This window comes from Nansenia antarctica (genome assembly GCF_963989245.1).
Source record: "Nansenia antarctica genome assembly, chromosome: 13".
In the NCBI taxonomy this organism is placed as follows: domain Eukaryota; kingdom Metazoa; phylum Chordata; class Actinopteri; order Argentiniformes; family Microstomatidae; genus Nansenia; species Nansenia antarctica.
In genome coordinates, this window is record NC_137683.1 from 15064434 (window position 1) to 15084225 (window position 19792).

A 19792-nucleotide genomic window follows, 5' to 3' on the forward strand; every position below is an offset into this window, starting at 1 on the left:
ATGACTTATTTCTTCTTCAACTGAATGGGTTTTCCCTGCAAAAGACATTAGACTAGTAAGTGCTCAATCAATCTGATCACGCCCGAGAGCAAAGGAGTGTACATGCTTCTAGACATCACTGGAATAGGCATATTCCAGCTCTTTACCTATTAGCTGAGAACTGACTGGCACTACTGGCGTTGTAGCTGTACATTGGAATGACAGTGTATTTCATTAAATAAAAGCACTGCATGTGGACCACTGAGTCTAGGAAATGCACCAACACAGTGGCAAATATGCCAAAGATTGCCAAGATGACATCCCAAACACATCCAACTGTGCCTCTGAATTGAAGTATTTTGAAGTATGAATGTATCTCACCCCGAATTGATTTCAAAAGCAATTCTACTGCACACACGACAACTCCCTCTGTCTGCGATACACAGTGAACAATGACTGTGCAGTCTGTGTCCTATTTCTACCATGAACAAATGTGACACGGTCTGGTGAAAAGGTCTGTAAGTAAGTCGCACAAATGACCCAAAAAAAGCTTCTTTTTGTAAAGTGCTACTGGGTGAGTGACACGTGAGTTGTAAACAAACGTACGTTTTAGGGACGTGTTCGAAAGCCAGCACTGTGTGATCGTCTAATTATGTGTAGTTATGTGTTTTTAGCATGTTCATGTTCTCTCAGCATGTTGTGTGATGTGCTAAACAGTTACAGTATATGTTCATAGCGATGTACCTTCTTAGCTGCTACCTAGCTACCAATGCGATAGGCAGCAAACGCGATCTAGAGCGTTTTTCTCCGGTATTTAGTTTTGAGGGGAACATTCAAACAAGCATATCTTCAACTAATTTCAGATTTCAATGTATGACACATCATTTGAAAGCTTTACATAATCTGGAGAAGAAAAAAACAGAAAAATGATTTTGCCCTACTTTAGGACTTTTTCAACAGACCCTGTCACAAATGGGTCTGTCCATCTGTTAGATGGGCAGTGTTGATCATTCCTGCTCCTATGGAGAGAGAAGTGAGAGTGAGAGGGTAAGGAGGTTGTGTAATGCCGTTAGAGTCCAACAGAAGGTCAATGCTATCGCTTCCCCATCACTCTCTGTTAGCAGCAGGGCTAATGTTAAAGAGATGGATGCCTAGGGGTCAGTGGCACATCGGTCCTTGTAACTGCCAGACAGCCTCGCTCAGCTGGGGATATACAGCCTCATGCCTCTGTTCACAGTTATATATCCGTTATACTACACGCAGTTAACATGTCAAATGAAATATCTTCTGACCCACTTATGCAAATTATTGCATGTCCCTCTCAAACTAAATTGTCAAGGAATTCAGGTGGTCAAAATCAAACAACAATGACATGATGTATTGTATAATGTATCGTATAACAGTAAAACGGAATGATAATCAAGCAATACAGTTGCTGACATCTGATCTAATATCTAAACTTGATATGTAATATCAGAAGGACTGAGAGGTATAACTGGAGAGATCGATGGCATTCATGCTAATACTACGAAATGACACACACCTCTGTGAAATATCATCCAAAACCTTTCCAGTGATGTGGATGAAAATACAGTTAGCAGAGGCCCACATTGCACTCTTATGAGGTCACTTCTGCAACCCAGAAAAGCCCTAATCAAACCCCCCTTACTGCTGACAGCCCACCTGCAGACGAGAGGGGGGAAACACTGGGGTGACATAAATCTTTAATGGTTCATAATGGCTTGTTCAGATTACCTGCCCACACCTCAGCCTCCACAGACCAGGGAGACCATGGGGCTGCTCTGCCAGCGCCTGCCTCCAAACCACCACTAACATATGGTGCACTTCAAGCACTAAGGGCCTCCATGGGCCTGTACAACCGTGGTCTCGCTCATGAATTATAGAAATGAGCTAATTGTTTTCTCATTTGGAAATTTCAGGGCCTCTATTCTTTTTTTTCCTTTTCTCTTTTTTACAGCCCTGTGGTTTCAAACAGGGCACATGATTCAATACTACCTCTCTCTCTGACATGTTTTGCAAATCCACGGTGGTCCACCTTTGTGAAAACAGAGCCAAGGCCAAGTTAAAAGTCAACCCTCAGCACCGTAACTTAACACATTTAACAAGAGGGGGACCAACGAAAATGGACTTCAAAGAGGCGGTTCTGATCACAGGAGGGGAGGGAGACACAGAGAGAGAGAGAGAGAGAGAGAGAGAGAGAGAGAGAGAGAGAGAGAGGCCGCAGCATTGAGCCCAGGGCCATGACAAACACACAGCCATTTTGGCTCCTCGCTCGACCAGACAGCCCTAGCAGACAGACGCCTAGAGGTTCAGGGGACAGACAGCCTCATGCTGTTCACATTCTTGCCGCTCTGAGAGGGATGTTAAAATAGAGGGTACGGTACACGATGCTGCCAGGACATTCAGCCACTGACTACAGGGGGACATGAAAGACACGAAGCTGGGAGTCTCTCATCGAATGTGACTCAGGACTGCAGCTTTGCTCAGCACTTGTTGTGACTTGTACTTTTTAATCAAAGCTGGCACCAACGCAATTATCTCATTAGGCATCAATTACCCTACATCCTTGAGGATCGTAACCAGGCTTGACCTAATGAGTAATGACATGTCTGTGTTCATGGTGACTAAGCTCACCGCAGTGGTAAAATCAAGGGCATACTGAGTCTATGGAATGCACTCAATATTCTACCAATACAATCTACATTCTACCAATACAATCTGACATTTGAGCTGACTGTGACATTGCAATACTTCTTGGTCACGGTAAGTTAGAAAGGTGTCAAGTCTAATTATCCATAGATGTTCTCTATACCAGAGATAATGAGTGTGAAGTTTTAAGATAACGGAGACTCACCTGTCTCTTCACCTCTTCGTGTGAAGATCAGGCTGCCATGAATGGATTCTAGAACATTTAGTCCAGTCAATCTGTGGTTTAACCCAGGGGAAATTGCAATAGTAATCATTCAAGTTTTTTTGTGATCCCTAGGGACAACCAAATAACATATTAAAAGTCTTAGTCTTAATATTTATTGGATCACGGTAAATTCAGGGGTCGAAAATGTGGGTTTTTGTGCCAGGCGCAACACAGCCAGTTAATAGGATAAAAAAATTAACTAATAGATATCACCATGAAACTTCACCAGTTAATCACTTACATTAAGACTAACATTTTTTGTGTTACAAGTTTTCTGAAATATTATGTTTAAATATGCAAATTAGGCATTATCTAATGAAATATGTGCTAATTTGCATAACATTCAAAATCAGAAATCTGAACATTGGATAAAGCCAGGTTAAAAATTCTTGTTTCATCTTGTTGTCATATTAGAGTCAAGGTCCTCTATAACATTTTGCCATGTTTTTAGGAGTAAATGTTACATAAATCAGGCTATGAATGATATATTAACAAACCCCTCTATAGCAGACCTCGGAATGTAGATAGGAATACAACTGGAAAGTTTGGTGTATGTAAGTGCTACTGAAGTGGAGATTTCTGGCTCAGAGTATGAGAAAAAACTATTTTTGAGAAAACGGCCATTACCCCCTTGGGGGTACCCTTAACCCAAAATTATATAGTTTTATTTTATTTTATTTTATAGTTTTATTTTATTTTATTCAAACAAAGTCAATCAAATTAGTTTATAACACATTTATTATCATTGACATTTCTGAACATACAGAAATGTTAATGTTTTTCCATGAAAACCATGTTGCATATCATATACAGATTAAACCCTTAAATGAGAAATAAACCTATAAACCTATTAAAAACTGTTTTTAGACCAAGCTTGAAATATGCCTTTACTGTAGGCCTACATGTAACCTTCACTCCATGTCCTCATCCAAATGTTGTGCCGACATATTCGCGCATACACCTCTGCATTCTGAACAGGCTACAGAGCAATCAAGTCCTTGACAACGGCATTTGCAGCGCATAGTGCCACAACCTGACTTGCAATTACAGCGCACAAGCTCCAACAAGTATTGAGGAGCAGGGTCCTGGTCGGAATGGATGGGAATGAGGCATGAGTCTTGGATCCTCCAGCCCCATTCCTCTGGTGGTAGGTAGCAAGTTTCCCATCCATTCCTGAACAGTGGCGGCTGGTGCTAAACATTTTGGGTGGGGCACAGGTTATGGGGGCATGCTCCACGGGGAAGAATATCAACTTTAAAATCTGGATTTACAGTCGATTTTAGCATGAGAATAGCTCTACCCCCCTGTACAGACCTCGCCATCCCCTCTACCCCCCTGTACAGACCTCTTCATCCCCTCTACCCACCTCTACAGACCTCTTCATCCCCTCTACCCCCCTGTACAGACCTCTTCATCCCCTCTACCCACCTCTACAGACCTCTTCATCACCTCTACCCACCTCTACATCTCCTCTACCCACCTCTACAGACCTCTCCATCCCCTCTACCCCCTGTACAGACCTCTCCATCCCCTCTACCCCCCTGTACATACCTCCTCATCCCCCCTACCCCCCTGTACAGACCTCTTCATCCCCTCTACCCCCCTGTACATACCTCCTCATCCCCCCTACCCCCCTGTACAGACCTCTTCATCCCCTCTACCCCCCTGTACATACCTCCTCATCCCCCCTACCCCCCTGTACAGACCTCTCCATCCCCTCTACCCCCCTGTACAGACCTCTTCATCCCCTCTACCCCCCTGTACAGACCTCTCCATCCCCTCTACCCCCCTGTACAGACCTCTTCATCCCCCCTACCCCCCTGTACAGACCTCTTCATCCCCTCTACCCCCCTGTACAGACCTCTTCATCCCCTCTACCCCCCTGTACATACCTCCTCATCCCCCCTACCCCCCTGTACAGACCTCTCCATCCCCTCTACCCCCCTGTACAGACCTCTTCATCCCCTCTACCCCCCTGTACAGACCTCTTCATCCCCTCTACCCCCCTGTACAGACCTCTTCATCCCCCCTACCCACCTCTACAGACCTCTTCATCCCCCCTACCCACCTCTACAGACCTCTTCATCCCCCCTACCCACCTCTACATACCTCCTCATCCCCCCTACCCCCCTGTACAGACCTCTCCATCCCCTCTACCCCCCCTGTACAGACCTCTCCATCCCCTCTACCCCCCTGTACAGACCTCTTCATCCCCTCTACCCCCCTGTACAGACCTCTTTATCCCCTCTACCCCCCTGTACAGACCTCTTCATCCCCCCTACCCCCCTGTACAGACCTCTTCATCCCCTCTAGTGAGTGTGTGAGTGTGAGTGTGTGTGTGTGTGTGTGTGTGTGTGTGTGTGTGTGTGTGTGTGTGTGCGTGTGTGCGTGTGTGCGTGTGTGCGTGTGTGCGTGTGTGTGTGTGTGTGTGTGTGTGTGTGTGTGTGTGCGTGTGCTGAATACATAAACAAACAAGCTAAAAGACGACAATAGAAAACGTACCATGCTGACGATATTACTAAATGTTTGAAGTAGCTTTTATCTTAGCTGACTCTCTTACCTTCAGGTCGAGTTTGTGTATTCTGGCTTCGCAAAACACCAACAGTAGCAGCCTAACAGCCGCGGAGATTGCGCGGAGATTGCGCGGAGATTGCGACCACAAACGAAGTTTGACTTCGGTAATAGGTCCAGTTGTAATATCCTCAAGCAGGGGAGGCTGGCTCCCCACCAAAGGGAGAAGAGAGAGATTTTTTTTCTATGACTTCTAGACAGTGTTGCTTCTGAATATCATAGTCCAATCAGCTAGTGTTCTGTGGCGTATATCATAGTCCAATCAGCTAGTGTTCTGTGGAGTATGTTCCAATCAGCTTCAAGTCCCGCCCCTTTCGGTGCATGTCCCAAAACCCCATAGACAATTGACCGAATGGCCTGAAGTTACCAAAATAGATTTTACATGCAAGTCTACGAGAACAGCCTAGTGCAACTTCGAGTAGACTGAAAGTTGCCCCGAAAGGGGCGGGACTTGAAGCTGATTGGAACATACTCCACAGAACACTAGCTGATTGGACTATGATATACTCCACAGAACACTAGCTGATTGGACTATGATATTCAGAAGCAACACTGTCTAGAAGTCATAGAAAAAAAATCTCTCTCTTCTCCCTTTGGTGGGGCATTGCCCAATTGCACCTAATGAACCAGCCTCCCCTGTTCCTGAACCTGATGGTACACTCTGAAGCTGTGAAGCATGGCAGACGACCATGTTGGTGGCAAGTTGCAAGGGTGGATAGCCGTTTTGCTGTCAGTCACTTTAGTATAGAAACTTTTCAGCCTGAGGTCATTGAGAGAATCCATTTCGGCACCTTTGTAGATTAATATTAGTATATTGGTATATTAGTGCATTGCCCTTTCCCCTGCAGCAGCAATTTCTTCCTTGGTAGCAGATTGTTTTTGAAAAATGCTGGCCTGTACTCTGAATGAGTCGTTTTCGCTAACCAGACACAGAGATACCCCTTTCCCAACCCCAAAGAGTCTGGATGTTGTATCACAGCCAAGCATGGCATGCGCGAATAAGATGTTGTTGCAAACAACCTGTAACTTGATGATCAATATGGACAACTTCTTCTTTGTTCAGTTTGACTGTGGATTTGGATTCCATGGTGACTGCATGTGCTTTCCTCTTGAAGGTATATTCTGTCACCTTTTTCCCTACCATGTCTTTTAAGACCCTTCTACCAACTTCTTTTGAATGGTCCACATTCACTGCATTATGGGCTGTCACACCAGTGATTAGGTGCTGAAGGTGTTCATACCCGGCAAACGGATTTTGTGACTCCAACAATTGTAAAAGTATTTTGATAGTGTCAGCGTTGTCTCGTGCCTGTCTTGATGCAGAAAGGTCCTTGTGCTGTTCACTAGTTTCATAGTTTACCCCTGTCACTTCTTTCATTGCATTGTTGATTTCAGATGTTGCAGGGTTGGAAAGAACCCAGACCAAACGTTGTGTTTCAGACATACCCCTTCCCCGTGTCAGTCCTCCGGTTGTTTTCATACTTCGCATGCGGGCTTGTTCTATTACAAGGTCGGGGGATAGTCCGGCCCAGTATTCATTTGATCTACGAACAACTTGCAGACCATCTTCCTGAAATCGTTTGTAAACTTGGGGATGTGTGTCTTCTAGTTGGTGCATTTTCTGGAGGTATATGGTCAATGATTTTACATACAAGTTATGTCCGGAGGCAGCCTTGAATGGCATCATGTCTGTCAGGGTATCAAGGTGCTGATCCCAATTTCCAGTTCTCTCCGATCCAATGAATGCACAGACTAGGTCGATCATCTCCATGTACTGTAGCCACAATGCTGCTGCCGGTCATTTACCATGGTTGTCTTCTCTGCCCCCAAACGCTGAGCTATGATCTGGAGTAGTGCACTTGCATTTGTCCCGGTTGCGGTGGCAGCCATAACACTGTCATACAGTGTTTAGTAAATTTCGTTGTTTGGTACCTGTACTGTAGCAATGACAAATAAAGTCCATTCCATTCCATACAGATCTGAGGCTTCTGCTAGTTCCTCTGGTACTTTGGCATGGTCTGTGAATTCTCCATCTGGCTGATCAGAAACTGTGTCCTCGCTGTCATCAGCAACGGTACCATCTTGAGTCAACTCTGACACATCCTCTGAGTCCACAGCATAGTTTGCTTTGTTTGGGACAGGCAGTTTGACATGAAAAGTTTTCGCTGCCAGTAGGGTGTTCAGTGCTCCATCAACCAGGAAATGACCTCGTATGGCCCTGGCAACTGCTTTTCCTTCGAGCATTTTGGGCACCGTATTTGGTGTGTACACTAGGCCCCCAGACTTCGGTACATATGGAACAATGTTAATGCGTCCGACATCTGTTAGGTCCTTTGCTGTCAACTTGATACGTGGAATGATGGAAGCTTGTTCAATTCTGCGGGTGCTGCATACAATAATTCCCATGCCATAGAACGTTCCATGGCCATCAATTGTTCAGATATTATGGTCAGCATTATCAGCAACATATTGCATGAAGTGCCCAGCTGTGAATCCATGTACCTCAAGTTTCTCAGCTACTGCAGAACTTCAGCCAAACCCAAGTTGATACAGACTGTCAACTAGACATTTTGATTTTGAGAAATGTCTAACATATGTGTTTGAACTACTTACCAATGACAGACTGGGAGTGGTGTTTTCATTGTGTATTTTTATTGAAATTACATCAATGATGCATCAAGTTGTGTTTACAGTGATATATTGTGGGGGACCAATAATATCTTTCACAGGATGGGGGTGGGGCGTGACACATGATAAGGAACATTTGTGACGCAAGCCAGTCTAGGGAGAAACTAGTCACAGAAAATTAAAGTGAAACTTATTGTGTCAACAAAATTTGGTTTTCTTTTTTTTCTTCTCATAACACTCAACTTTAAGTTTTAAAGTACCCACTCAATATAGGCCTAATAAAGTTTAACGATCACTAAATACTACCAGGCTACTGGTAAGGGAGACTTGACTTGTCAACATAAGGCCAATGCACACGGCGGCAATTTTGTCGCACCGCCGAATTCAATTCCATTGTTTTGAATGAGACAATGCACACGGCGTGCAATGCGATTTTGTCGCACGATAACATTCGATTCTCCATTCACACCCACACACTTCGGTGGTGTGAATTGAGAATCAAATGTTGTCGTGCGACAAAATCGCACGCCGTGTGCATTGGCCTATACTCTCTTTTTTGTTCGTGTTCAAAAGCAAGGACTGTGTGATCATCTAATTATGTGTAGTTATGTGTTTTTAGCATGTTGATGTTCTCTCAGCATGTTGTGATGTTATAAAAATGCAGTTAGATGTTCGTAGCTATGTGCCATTCTTAGCCGCTAGCTGTTAGCAGCGTTTGTTGTGACTTTTCTCCCATTCTGTGTTTGAGGTGTACCAACATTCAAATACTTGTGTCGTCTTAAATTTCTGTCCAATTTCAATGTATGACACATCATTTGAAAGCTTACAATCTGTAGTTTCAGAATATGTAAAAAACTGAGAGTTTATGTAGGCAACTGATTGATGAAAACATTGTCTGGCGTCACATTTGGCAAATAAGTGGGTGTTGGGGTAGTTGTACCCCTAATACAGGTATAAGACTTAAGAATATCCTCTGAAAAAGTGTTTTATTGGAAAGATTGACCCCCAAAACATAGGAAAAGACACCAAAAATGTTGGATAGGTATACATAGGCCCTCCAATATTAACACCATTTTACCCAGATGGCGTCACTCTAAAACATTGTTTAACCTCTTTTGACCTTGAAAAAAGTATGATCCAATACATTAATCAAATAAGACTTTTAATATATGATGCAGGAGGGTATTAGGAACAATAAAAACTATGAAACATTACTATTGCAATTTCTCCTGGGTTGGGCCTTTTTTTTTGTTAGATTGACTGGACTAATTGGCGTTGTATTTTGGGAAAGTCGACGATTCGATTATCTTCATTTCACGTCCAGGACATCCCGTCCTTTGCTTTGGGCCTGTTCTTTTTTCTAATTATGATCAGACAGTGTTCTCTTTTCAAATGAAATACCTTAATTGCTACAACAAGCCTTGCTGCTATTATATTCTATCTTGGGCTCAGAATATAGAGTCATGTGGGTTTGTTAGGTGAGTTTTCTGCAATAGCCGTAGGTGAAATCACTGTATAGCTCTGTGTCAGTTCTAGAACATGAGTCACTGTATCAGTTCTAGAACATGACTCATACCTGAACATTGAAGAGATCGTGGAAAAGGTAACACACAGGTCTGTCCAAGTAGTTGTTCTTTTTTTATTAGACATAGCAATGTCACAAACAGCAGTTAGTTTGAAAATTACATTCAAAATGTGCAGTTGACCATGCGCCAAAATCCAGATACACTTTCAAAAACCAGTTCCTCTTTTAACAATCAATATGTATAGTTAGTATTCAGATTTACAAAATCAAAGTCATCTCTCACTTGTTGCAACCACTCACCATCAAAGCATACATACTTCAAATACTATAAGGAATTTGAACAGTTATTCTTTTTAATGTATACTGTACAATGCTCTGAGGGGACATTATAAATCAAAAAAAGCTTTTTTTTTGCATTGTACCTTCCATCACAATAACTTGAAATATAATACTATTTCCAGTAATATTTCCCTTCTCCCAATACTGTTCATATTAGCTTAGGTAAGGAGAGGGATTATCAAGCCGGAACAGTGAAGGACATCACACGCTACAGTATTGATTTGAAATGGTAATGTTAGGACTGCATTTCCCAAGCACCTCCCTTCCTGCTTTCCAGTAACTCCAGGAGAATGGGGGAAGAGTGGAGGACATTGCCTTTCACTGAAAAGCAAAACACTTACTTACACATGTCCACCGATGACGGCCCGTTGCTACCAAAGGCCTACCAAGCGAGTTAGACTGTACAACACACACCTGTATATAGTAGGAAAATCCAACGTCTTCAGCTCGTTTTTTTATCTTGAACACATAGCAGTTTATACATTTCCACAAACACTGATTTTTTTTTACTCTTCCCAAAGCCAGGGGAGGGGAGAGGAGGGGGAAGGGGTTCCAGTTGTAGTCAAAGAGGTGGGAGAGAGTGACCAGGTCTGACCATGAAGGTTACTATGTGAAGTAGGGATGGAAATGCAGGACAACCAGTATGTCTCAGTACATCCCAGGGTCCCCCCCTCCCTCCTAGTCTTAGGAAGAGAAAACCCCAATACTTAATACTGTATCCATACCACTGGAGCTTATACAACACATCACAGGCTCAACAGTCACACAGTTCAAACTTCAGCTTATTCCATCAACAAAGCAATGAGATAATACATAACGACCAGCTTTGCCTATAGGACAGTGGGCTGCTTCCGTTAGGCTTCCATTGACAGAGCACACCAGTTCAGTGGGCTGTTACAACGAGTAGTGTCTGTCCTCTGAGAGAGCAGCAGTCACTCCACCAGTTCTTTTTACACCATGTCAACGTCCTGCGATCCTCGCCCTTACCCCACTCCAGTCCAAAACAATGAAAGTTTTCCAGCTTTCAAACTCTTATAGTACTGTTAATACTGGCCACTGGAATCCAGTGTTTATAACACGTTACCCTGAATACTCAAATCCACTGTATCACACACAGAGATCCACACCTCGCACAGCACTGCTCAGCAGTGCCGTCGTCCCATCTAACCAATCACACGTCCCCAAAAGTTATGGCCCTGCTCCTCCTCGCAGGAATGGCAACCAAAAGTGAATTAAACCCTCTCAGCTCTCCAAAATGTTAAGTGCAAAGTATTTTGTGTTTTCTTCACTAGCTTCTTTTTATTTAATCGTTATTATCAATGAACATAATTCAGTTTTTCCTTTCTCTCTCAAATTGCTTGGTCCACAGCAATGTTCAGTCAACAAAAAGATACGCTTGGGTTCAGGGTCGTCCTCTTCTGGGGCGTCACTACCTGCCGAAGATACCCTCGTACTCCAGTAAGATGAGCTCCACTATCTGGTTCTGGTAGACCATGTGGACGGCGATGTTGCCCGTCTCTGTCTCTGGCCTGAGCAGGGTGGGGCCGAACACTATGGCAACACTCTGGGTGGTCATACGGTTACTCTCCCCGTGGTCGATCACCCTGAGGGCAGGAGAGAGAGAGGGGGGGGGGGGGGGGGGGGCGGATTTCATTTAGTGATTAAAATAAAAGTTGAAAAGAGAAGTGCATTTAGTTCCTACGCGTTTCAACATATACGCCTTCTTTTACAAGATGAAATGGCCCACGGTCTGAGTGTAATATTGCTTTTCAATAGACTCTAGATCCTTGCATACAAATGCTCCTAACAATAACATATTCATTGAAAAGAAGATTAAATCCCCTCCCTGATATATATAGACCACCATAGACTAAATGTCACACTATAAATTTCCGGAAGAAACACTGAATCTTAGGCATTGAATTACAGCAAACATAGTGCCATATAAATGCAAATTGGAACGTAGGAAAATGTCATCTTGAACATATGATATTGCCCCCCAAGCTCCACTGGGCTCAGAATACACTCCAAACCTGCCTGTAGTTCCAAAGGCACATCAATCTGATAATAGGTAAACAAACTGTAGCATGGTGGAAGCAGAGAGGCAACACCGGCCAGACCAGGTAAACAGACAAGCAATAGACAAAATATGGGCATTAATAATAACACTGAGAGTAATTGTGAGAGGATGAAGTTAACACAAATTAGTTTTTCATACATGGTAGAGCATTGGCCTCAGTGGGAATACATGACTTCTGCTTACCTTCTGAGGTGTTGGAAGAGGACTTCCATCGTATCATGGTTAGGTTTTGGCAACTGCTTAATTAAGTCTTTTATCGAATTCACTCTCTGTTTGTAGTCGGAGCATTCTGGGGAAAAAAAAAAGTCCACCACATTTTAGTTTCATCGCTTGTGTAATAACACATACATCTACATACGTTGATTGACATCAATGTGAATTTTAAATGGTGACGGTGCCATCTTGTGGACACTTTAACAACTACAAGTATCGTCGACACGAGAGAAGAGCGTCGTCACTCACTGATGGCGTTGACAAAGTCGTTGAAGGAGCCGTAGGTGAACAGGGGTTCAGGCAGCTCTCTGAAGAACATCTTCAGAGCTCCCGTGCAAACGTGGATGTCCTCCCATTTACTGTCATCCAGCTCCACCTTCTCATCTGGTGCACAGAGACACACTCAGTCACTCTAATGATTACAAACAGAGTACGAGTAAGAGTATCACACCCCACAAGTTCCTGTTTTATTGACGCCTAGGGTTTATTAAGATCTAACAACGATGCAGTAGTATTAGACCACTCACACACATCTGGTACTGGAACTATACATGTGGTAGCAGTAGGGTGACAAGAGAGTACATAATATCACCCAGTGTGCAAAGGCTGCTGAGACGGTAGAGTTCTCCTGCATGTGGGTGAGGAGGGATTGCATGTGGCATGTTTAGGGACAGTAAGAGGATTCTACCAGGAAGGAGCTGAGCCCTACCGTGATTCACAGCAAAGCGAAGCTTCTGGATCACAGCCAGGTTCCCACTGACTCTGTATAAACCATCAACACTGAGAGCTGCAGGAGAGGCAGGGGAGATGGAGAGAGGGAGGGGAGATGGAGAGAGGGAGGGGAGACGGAGAGAGGGAGGGGAGATGGAGAGAGGGAGGGGAGACGGAGAGAGGGAGGGGAGACGGAGAGAGGGAGGGGAGATGGAGAGAGGGAGGGGAGACAGAGAGAGGGAGGGGAGATGGAGAGGGAGGGGAGATGGAGAGAGGGAGGGGAGACGGAGAGAGGGAGGGGAGATGGAGAGAGGGAGGGGAGACGGAGAGAGGGAGGGGAGACGGAGAGAGGCAGGGAGATGGAGAGAGGCAGGGGAGATGGAGAGAGGGAGGGGAGATGGAGAGAGGGAGGGGAGATGGAGAGAGGGAGGGGAGACGGAGAGAGGGAGGGGAGATGGAGAGAGGGGAGATGGAGAGAGGGAGGGGAGATGGAGAGAGGGAAGGAAATGATGGTGAGAAAGGACATCAATCACAGCTGGTTTTGTTTACACATTCACTACTACAGCAAAACATCTCCCAGTTATCAACATGTCCTGGGAAACCCAGGTTTGACACATAATAAAGAGTTTGACCTGGCAGAAGAAAAGGAGGATACCAAAGAGGGAATAGCAAACAAGGACATTTACATTTACATGTTTGGCATTTAGCAGACGCCTTATTCCAAAGCGATTTACAATTAACACATTTGACTAAGTGAATCATCAATCCACCAGTCGTAGCAGGAAGAGTAATCTAGCTCAGGCCCGGGGCCATTGGCAGTCTCCGTGATAAAAAAAAAAAAGACAATACAGTTTTTTTTTTTTTTGTATAGACACTGGAGAAACAGAGAAACAGTACAGGGGGGGCAGTAGAAGTCTTGGGGGACACAGTAAAGGGGAAACGCGGGTGTCTCAGGAGACGCAGTGCTGGGGGGTAGTAGATGTCTCAGGAGGACAGAGAGAGGAGTCCTACCAGTGTTCTCCACATGGTCGATGCACATGGTGACAAAGTTGGGCACTGACGTGTTCTCCCTCTGACATAGGCTACTGAGGCTGCAGCCAAACACCTGATCTGGAACACAGAGAGGAAGAGACACGGGTCAAACACCAGAGAGGAAGAGACACGGGTCAAACACCTGAGAGGAAGAGACACGGGTCAAACACCAGAGAGGAAGAGACACGGGTCAAACACCAGAGAGGAAGAGACACAGGTCAAACACCAGAGAGGAAGAGACACAGGTCAAACACCAGAGAGGAAGAGACACAGGTCAAACACCAGAGAGGAAGAGACACGGGTCAAACACCAGAGAGGAAGAGACACGGGTCAAACAACAACGTGGAGAAGCAAGGCTGTGGTTTTACTCTCACTCTAGGGCGGCGGCGAATGATCGCAAAGGTCGGCAGGTTCGATCCCCGGCTGGCCACATGTCGAGGTGTCCTTGGGCAAGACACCGAACCCCAAATTGCTCCCAATGAACGGCCGTGGTAGCTTGCCGCCACTGGTGTGTGAATGTGTGTGTGTGTGAATGGGTGAATGAGAGGCCATTGTGTTATTTGGAATAAGGCACTATAAGTGCAGTCCACTGTAAGAGTATCCAGGTCTGAGCCCGTAGTGGATCACTACCTTCAGCCGCAGCCCCGTCCCTCTGGAACGCCCTCCCCAACCACATCAGACAGACCAACACCCTCCCAACATTTAAACAGGCCCTCAAAACCCACCTCTTCAAGCTCGCCTTCACCAGTTAACCCTCTCCCCCTCCCCTTCCCATGTGTCCCCAGCGCTACCTTAATTAGGCTCCTATACTTTCTTTTATTTATTTTTTGTTTATTTTTATTTTTACTACTCAACCTTTTCAGTTTGTAAAGCGTCTTTGAGTGTCTAGAAAAGCGCTATATAAGTCTAATGTATTATGATTATTATGATTATTATTATGATTACCTTTGATGTAGCCCTTGTCCCTGACGGCCTGGTAGGTGGGCCGGCGGGTGAGGAACTTCTTCAGCTTCACTCTGGTCTTCTTCTGGTCGGAGGAGTCCATACTGACAGAGGTCTTCATCGCTGGAAAAACACACAGGGGGAAATTACTTTAAGGATCTAATGGAGCAATTGACACCTTAAACACCAAGCGTGTGCAAGAACTGACATCTAGTGAGACGTATAGGACACTGCTGATCAATGTCGCCAATTCCTTTTCGATTCCATCCATTCAGGAAGTGTTTTCAAACTCAATCCCAAAGCTTTTTATTTTCAGTTCACAGAAGACATGTAAACAAACACACACAGTTGAGTTGGAACATACATTATACCTAGATACGCAGATTCTTTTCACTATTTAGGGTCGGGCTTAGAAAAGTAATCGAACACTTTTCAATTTAACCAAATGACCCAATTGGAATTCAATTAAGTTCTGGAACTGATGGAATTGAAAAGGAATTCCCCCCAACCCTGCTGCTGATAAACAAACACAGTAAGGTGTGGAGGGAGGCAGGCCGTGCGTTCTCCCACCTCGGTTCTTCTTAGAATCTTTGTGATCTTTCTCCTTGTCTTGTTTCTCTGCGCCGGGAGACTCCGGCATGTCCTCCTCGATGGCCTCGTCTGACTCCCACGCCTGTGCACACACAACCACACACACACACACACACAAGCAAACATACACACGCGAACACACACACACACGCACACACGTACACGCACGCACACACGCACGCACACACGCACACACACACGCACACGCGCACGCACACACACGCACACAGACAGACACACACACGTCAACTTGGCTAAGCTTTGCCCTCAAAGACCGCGTATTCAGAAAATTGTCTTTGAGACTATTATAGCTTGCATTTCCTCCCAGAGTTGTGGTAACGACTATAGGCTAACCCTATGCTTAGGAAGACTGAGAAGGGAGGTTCACTCACATGTGTGCTGATGGCCTCTGTCAGGGCTCGGTACCAGTCGTTGATAACACTGTCAATCTCTGACTGGATCAGCAGCTCTGTCCCCTGGCGGGTTTTCAGCTGCAGGGGAGAGGTCCACGGTCAGAGTTATGTGGCTTCTTTGCAGGCAACTGGTCTATTATAGTACATACGTTTTTACTGTTTAGCTGCTACGTGGCATAACTTACCTCAATGACATGCTTCTTGCTGGACTTATCTTTAGACGCCCACTCCACTGAGCCCCCTCGAAGATCAATAGTGAACTCAGGCTTTGACTGGTTAACTCCAAATTTCTACAATAAAATGAATCATGAAATTAATTTACACCCGTTGGAGACAGAGATCGGAGATTGCACAAAACGTATTTCGGACGGCATTAAAACAATAAGTGCAAAAAATGTGTTATAAGTTATTGTGTTACAGATATTGTTATTCATTGCACACAGGTGACCGTGTTCACACCAGTGTGTTACGAGTGCTGGACATTTAGTATTGCATTACAAGGAATTACACGTAATTACACGTTGTTACACTCTTGTACCCATTAAAGTATAGTGTAGACAATGACACATCCATCCAGGCAACAACGCTCAAGATCATGTTCTCTCTCAAACACACAAACATCATCTGAACCAAGCAGGGTTTCACTATTTGTAGGAATCCCATAGTGCACAAAACCTTCTGGGGTAAATCAAGCTGACTTGCTATATAGGCAGCAGGATTTCCAAAAGCCCCTCCCACTCCCTGATAACCCAATCAGGGAAAGGTCATGAGCAACAGCAAGCAGAGGATAGGTCAGTTAGAGGGGGAGGGACAGGCAGGGGGAGGGACAGACACATGCACAGAGGAGACATACAGTGGCGGCCTGGACACGCCCAGAGTGCACATAGGAGACAGCTGGGCGGGGCTTGACTGAGCGCTTCCAGTTGTTTAGCAGAGTGAGGAGCAGCTCAGGGATGGAGCCGCTACGGTAGTACGACTTTGAGATGAAGGGAGGAGAGGAGAGGAGAGAGGAGAGGAGAGGAAAGAGGAGGAGGAGAGGAGAGGAGAGGAGAGGAGGGGAGGGGAGAGGAGAGGAGAGGAAAGAGGAGGAGGAGAGGAGAGGAGAGGAGGGGGGAGGAGAGGAGAGGAGAGGAGGGGAGAGGAGAGGAGGGGGGAGGAGAGGAGAGGAGAGGAGAGGAGAGGAGAGGAGAGGAGAGGAGGAGGAGAGGAGAGGACAGGACAGGAGAGGAGAGAGGAGAGAGGAGGAGGAGAGGAGAGGAGAGGAGAGGAGAGGAGAGGAGAGGAGAGGAGGAGGAGAGGAGAGGAGAGGAGAGAGGGTGGAAGAAGGAAGGGAAAGATGGCAAATGAGCAACAAACAGTCACAGAAGAATGAAGGAACTCAGGAAGATAAAGGGTAAGAAGAGGTAGTGTGCACCACAATAAAGGAGACAGATATCTGAGTGATGCTCCACATCCATCATTTACCCCTTTGCGGTGTGAAATCCCTGCAGGCGACTATCAGGGAAAACCAACTAGAATAATTACACAGCAATAAGAACACTGTATAATAATACACTGAACAAAAATATGAATGCAACACTTTTGTTTTTGCTCCGACTTTTCACGAGTTGAAATCAAAAATGTACACAAAAGGCCTATTTCTAAAAAATGTTTGATAGTGAGCACTTCTCCTTTGCTGAGATAATCAAGTTTTTTGTTTTTTTTCTTTCCTAACACCAGGGGAGCCACCCCTCCTAAATTTCGTTGTTTGGTACCTGTACTGTAGCAATGACAATAAAGTCCATTCATTCATTCATTCATTCATAAACATTCAATTCCCGGGGAACAGCCCTGGTGGACATTCCTGCAGTCACACTCACTCCCTCCAAACTTGCGACATCTGTGGCATTGTGCTGTGTGATAAAACTGCACATTTTAGAGCGGCCTTTTATTGTGACCAGTCTAAGGCACATCTGTGCAATAATCACGCTGTCTAATCAGCATCTGGATATGCCACACCTGTCAGGTGGATCGATTATCTCGGCAAAGGAGAAGCGCTCACTAACACAGATTTAAACACATTTGTGAACACAATTGGAGAGAAATAGGCCTTTCGTGTACGTCGAAAAAGTCTTAGATTTTTGATTTCAACTCATCCAAAAAGCTCCCAAAAATTGGAGCAAAAACTAAAAGTGTTTATATTTTTGTTCAGTGTAATTCGACCACAAATTCCTTCTAATTTACAATCTAAACATGAGGACGACTCTCTACATTTCTGAAGAACAGCAAAAAAAAGAAATGCCCTCCACAGCTGTGCAGGCTATCACAAGTTCATGATCAGACATCTAAGGTGGCTGTGTGAAGGGGCTGATGGGACACCTACCCAGCTGGTGCCGCCCCCCTGTCCTTTGGCGAAGAGCAGCGAGGAGCCCTGCAGCACCGTCCACGAGGACGTCCAGTTTTTCCTGCGGACCACATCACCACCCGACCGGTCAACACCAGCTTTCTAGGCATGACGTCATCAAAGAATCAAAGATGGGGTCTAAAGCGTCTCTTCTCTTATGGTTTGGTTGAGCCTACCTGACTTTCTTTCCGTGTTCTGTGATTTTGGTGACGTTGAGGACTCCACACTTCTCCGAGGGCTGTGGAAGGAGGCACAAACACACGGTCCGTGAGGTTTACACGGTGGGTTAGAGGGACACACCCAGGGGCCAGCCAGATACTAGATTACACCCCTACATACAGTAATGAGCCACACACACACACACACACACACACACACACACACGCTGGGTGAAATGGGGCAGTGGTGTTGCCAACACAGACATGATTACGTGCCACCAGTAGAGGGCACTGTGACATTGACTATGGAGAAATTAAACTAAAGACCATAGTCAATCAGGACCATCGCGTTCCCAACTGTCTCACACGGGGGAAATTCACAGCCATATTCAAGAAGCTATATTCAACACAAATGGACTTGTAAGAAGACTATGGGATAGGAGAGCAGAGAAGGACAGAGCATTAGAGAGACTGGGCACATCCAGGAGAGATGAAGCAAGGTGGAGGTGTTAAGAGGTCGATGGCGGTAAAAGATAGAAGCAGAGAGTATACAAGCGGTTCTTCGTGAGCTTAGAATTATAAGGTTCTATCTCCGTTTAGGGTAGTTCAGAGATATTGAGATTCAAAGTTTTTCATTCCATTATGTTTTGTGAGATGGAACCTTTGTATTTTATGAATTACTAACTAAAAAATGTCAACATTTAAAAAATAACACCACACAGGCATTAATAAACACCTAATGGGTCAGATTATGTAAAAAACTCAATTTTGACAAAGATTCTATATTTCTAATATTATATTATATTCTAACGTCACGTAACGTCACGTAATAATGAAAAGCCTGTTCTGGACCATGCGTGTTGTGGAAGCACCCAGAGGACGTCAGCAGAGAAGGAGGGGGATACTAACGGTCGAGGGGTGCTTGGGAGATGAGGGGCAGGAGTCAGAGTCTGGAGAGCACTGCTTGGGGGCCGTGGCAGACTCCTACCAACAAGAGTGACAACGTCAACATGATGACAACTACAAGAAGAGATGGAGATGACGGTTAGTGAGGGGGAGAAGGTTAATGAAAAAGCCCTAGGGAGTCCCCAAGTCCTTGACGGCACCTGAAGGAACATCTCTAGTTTCAAGGATAAGAGGAAAGGAGGATCTAAGCGATTCGATTAAGAGGCTTATGTGAATGAAGAAAGGTTATGGTGAAGTGGCCATGTCGGCTACCACTGATGTGATACACGGTAGGTGTAGAACAAGGTGTTAGTGTTTTCGACACAATTCAGTTCAGAGTCCCTCAA

General features: G+C 45.0%; 1 protein-coding gene across 3 annotated transcripts in view; it reads right to left on the bottom strand.

Annotated features, from left to right (window-relative positions):
- Positions 1-9738: 9738 nt before the first annotated feature.
- LOC308169646 (rho GTPase-activating protein 12-like) overlaps positions 9739-19792 on the bottom strand; it is a 52153-nt gene continuing 42099 nt past the window's right edge. For 2 of the 3 annotated variants that reach the window (XM_080544355.1, XM_080544354.1), the window contains 12 exons: positions 19410-19484; positions 18519-18580; positions 18322-18403; positions 16145-16249; positions 15939-16037; positions 15526-15628; positions 14959-15078; positions 13993-14091; positions 12980-13057; positions 12520-12654; positions 12241-12346; positions 9739-11581 (listed from right to left, as the gene is read on the bottom strand). In XM_080544355.1, coding sequence (XP_080400481.1) covers positions 11407-11581; positions 12241-12346; positions 12520-12654; positions 12980-13057; positions 13993-14091; positions 14959-15078; positions 15526-15628; positions 15939-16037; positions 16145-16249; positions 18322-18403; positions 18519-18580; positions 19410-19484 — 1239 coding nt within the window. In that variant the 3' untranslated portion in view covers positions 9739-11406. The remainder of the gene's footprint in view (positions 11582-12240; positions 12347-12519; positions 12655-12979; positions 13058-13992; positions 14092-14958; positions 15079-15525; positions 15629-15938; positions 16038-16144; positions 16250-18321; positions 18404-18518; positions 18581-19409; positions 19485-19792) is intronic. The other variant, XM_080544356.1, reaches the window with a different exon arrangement.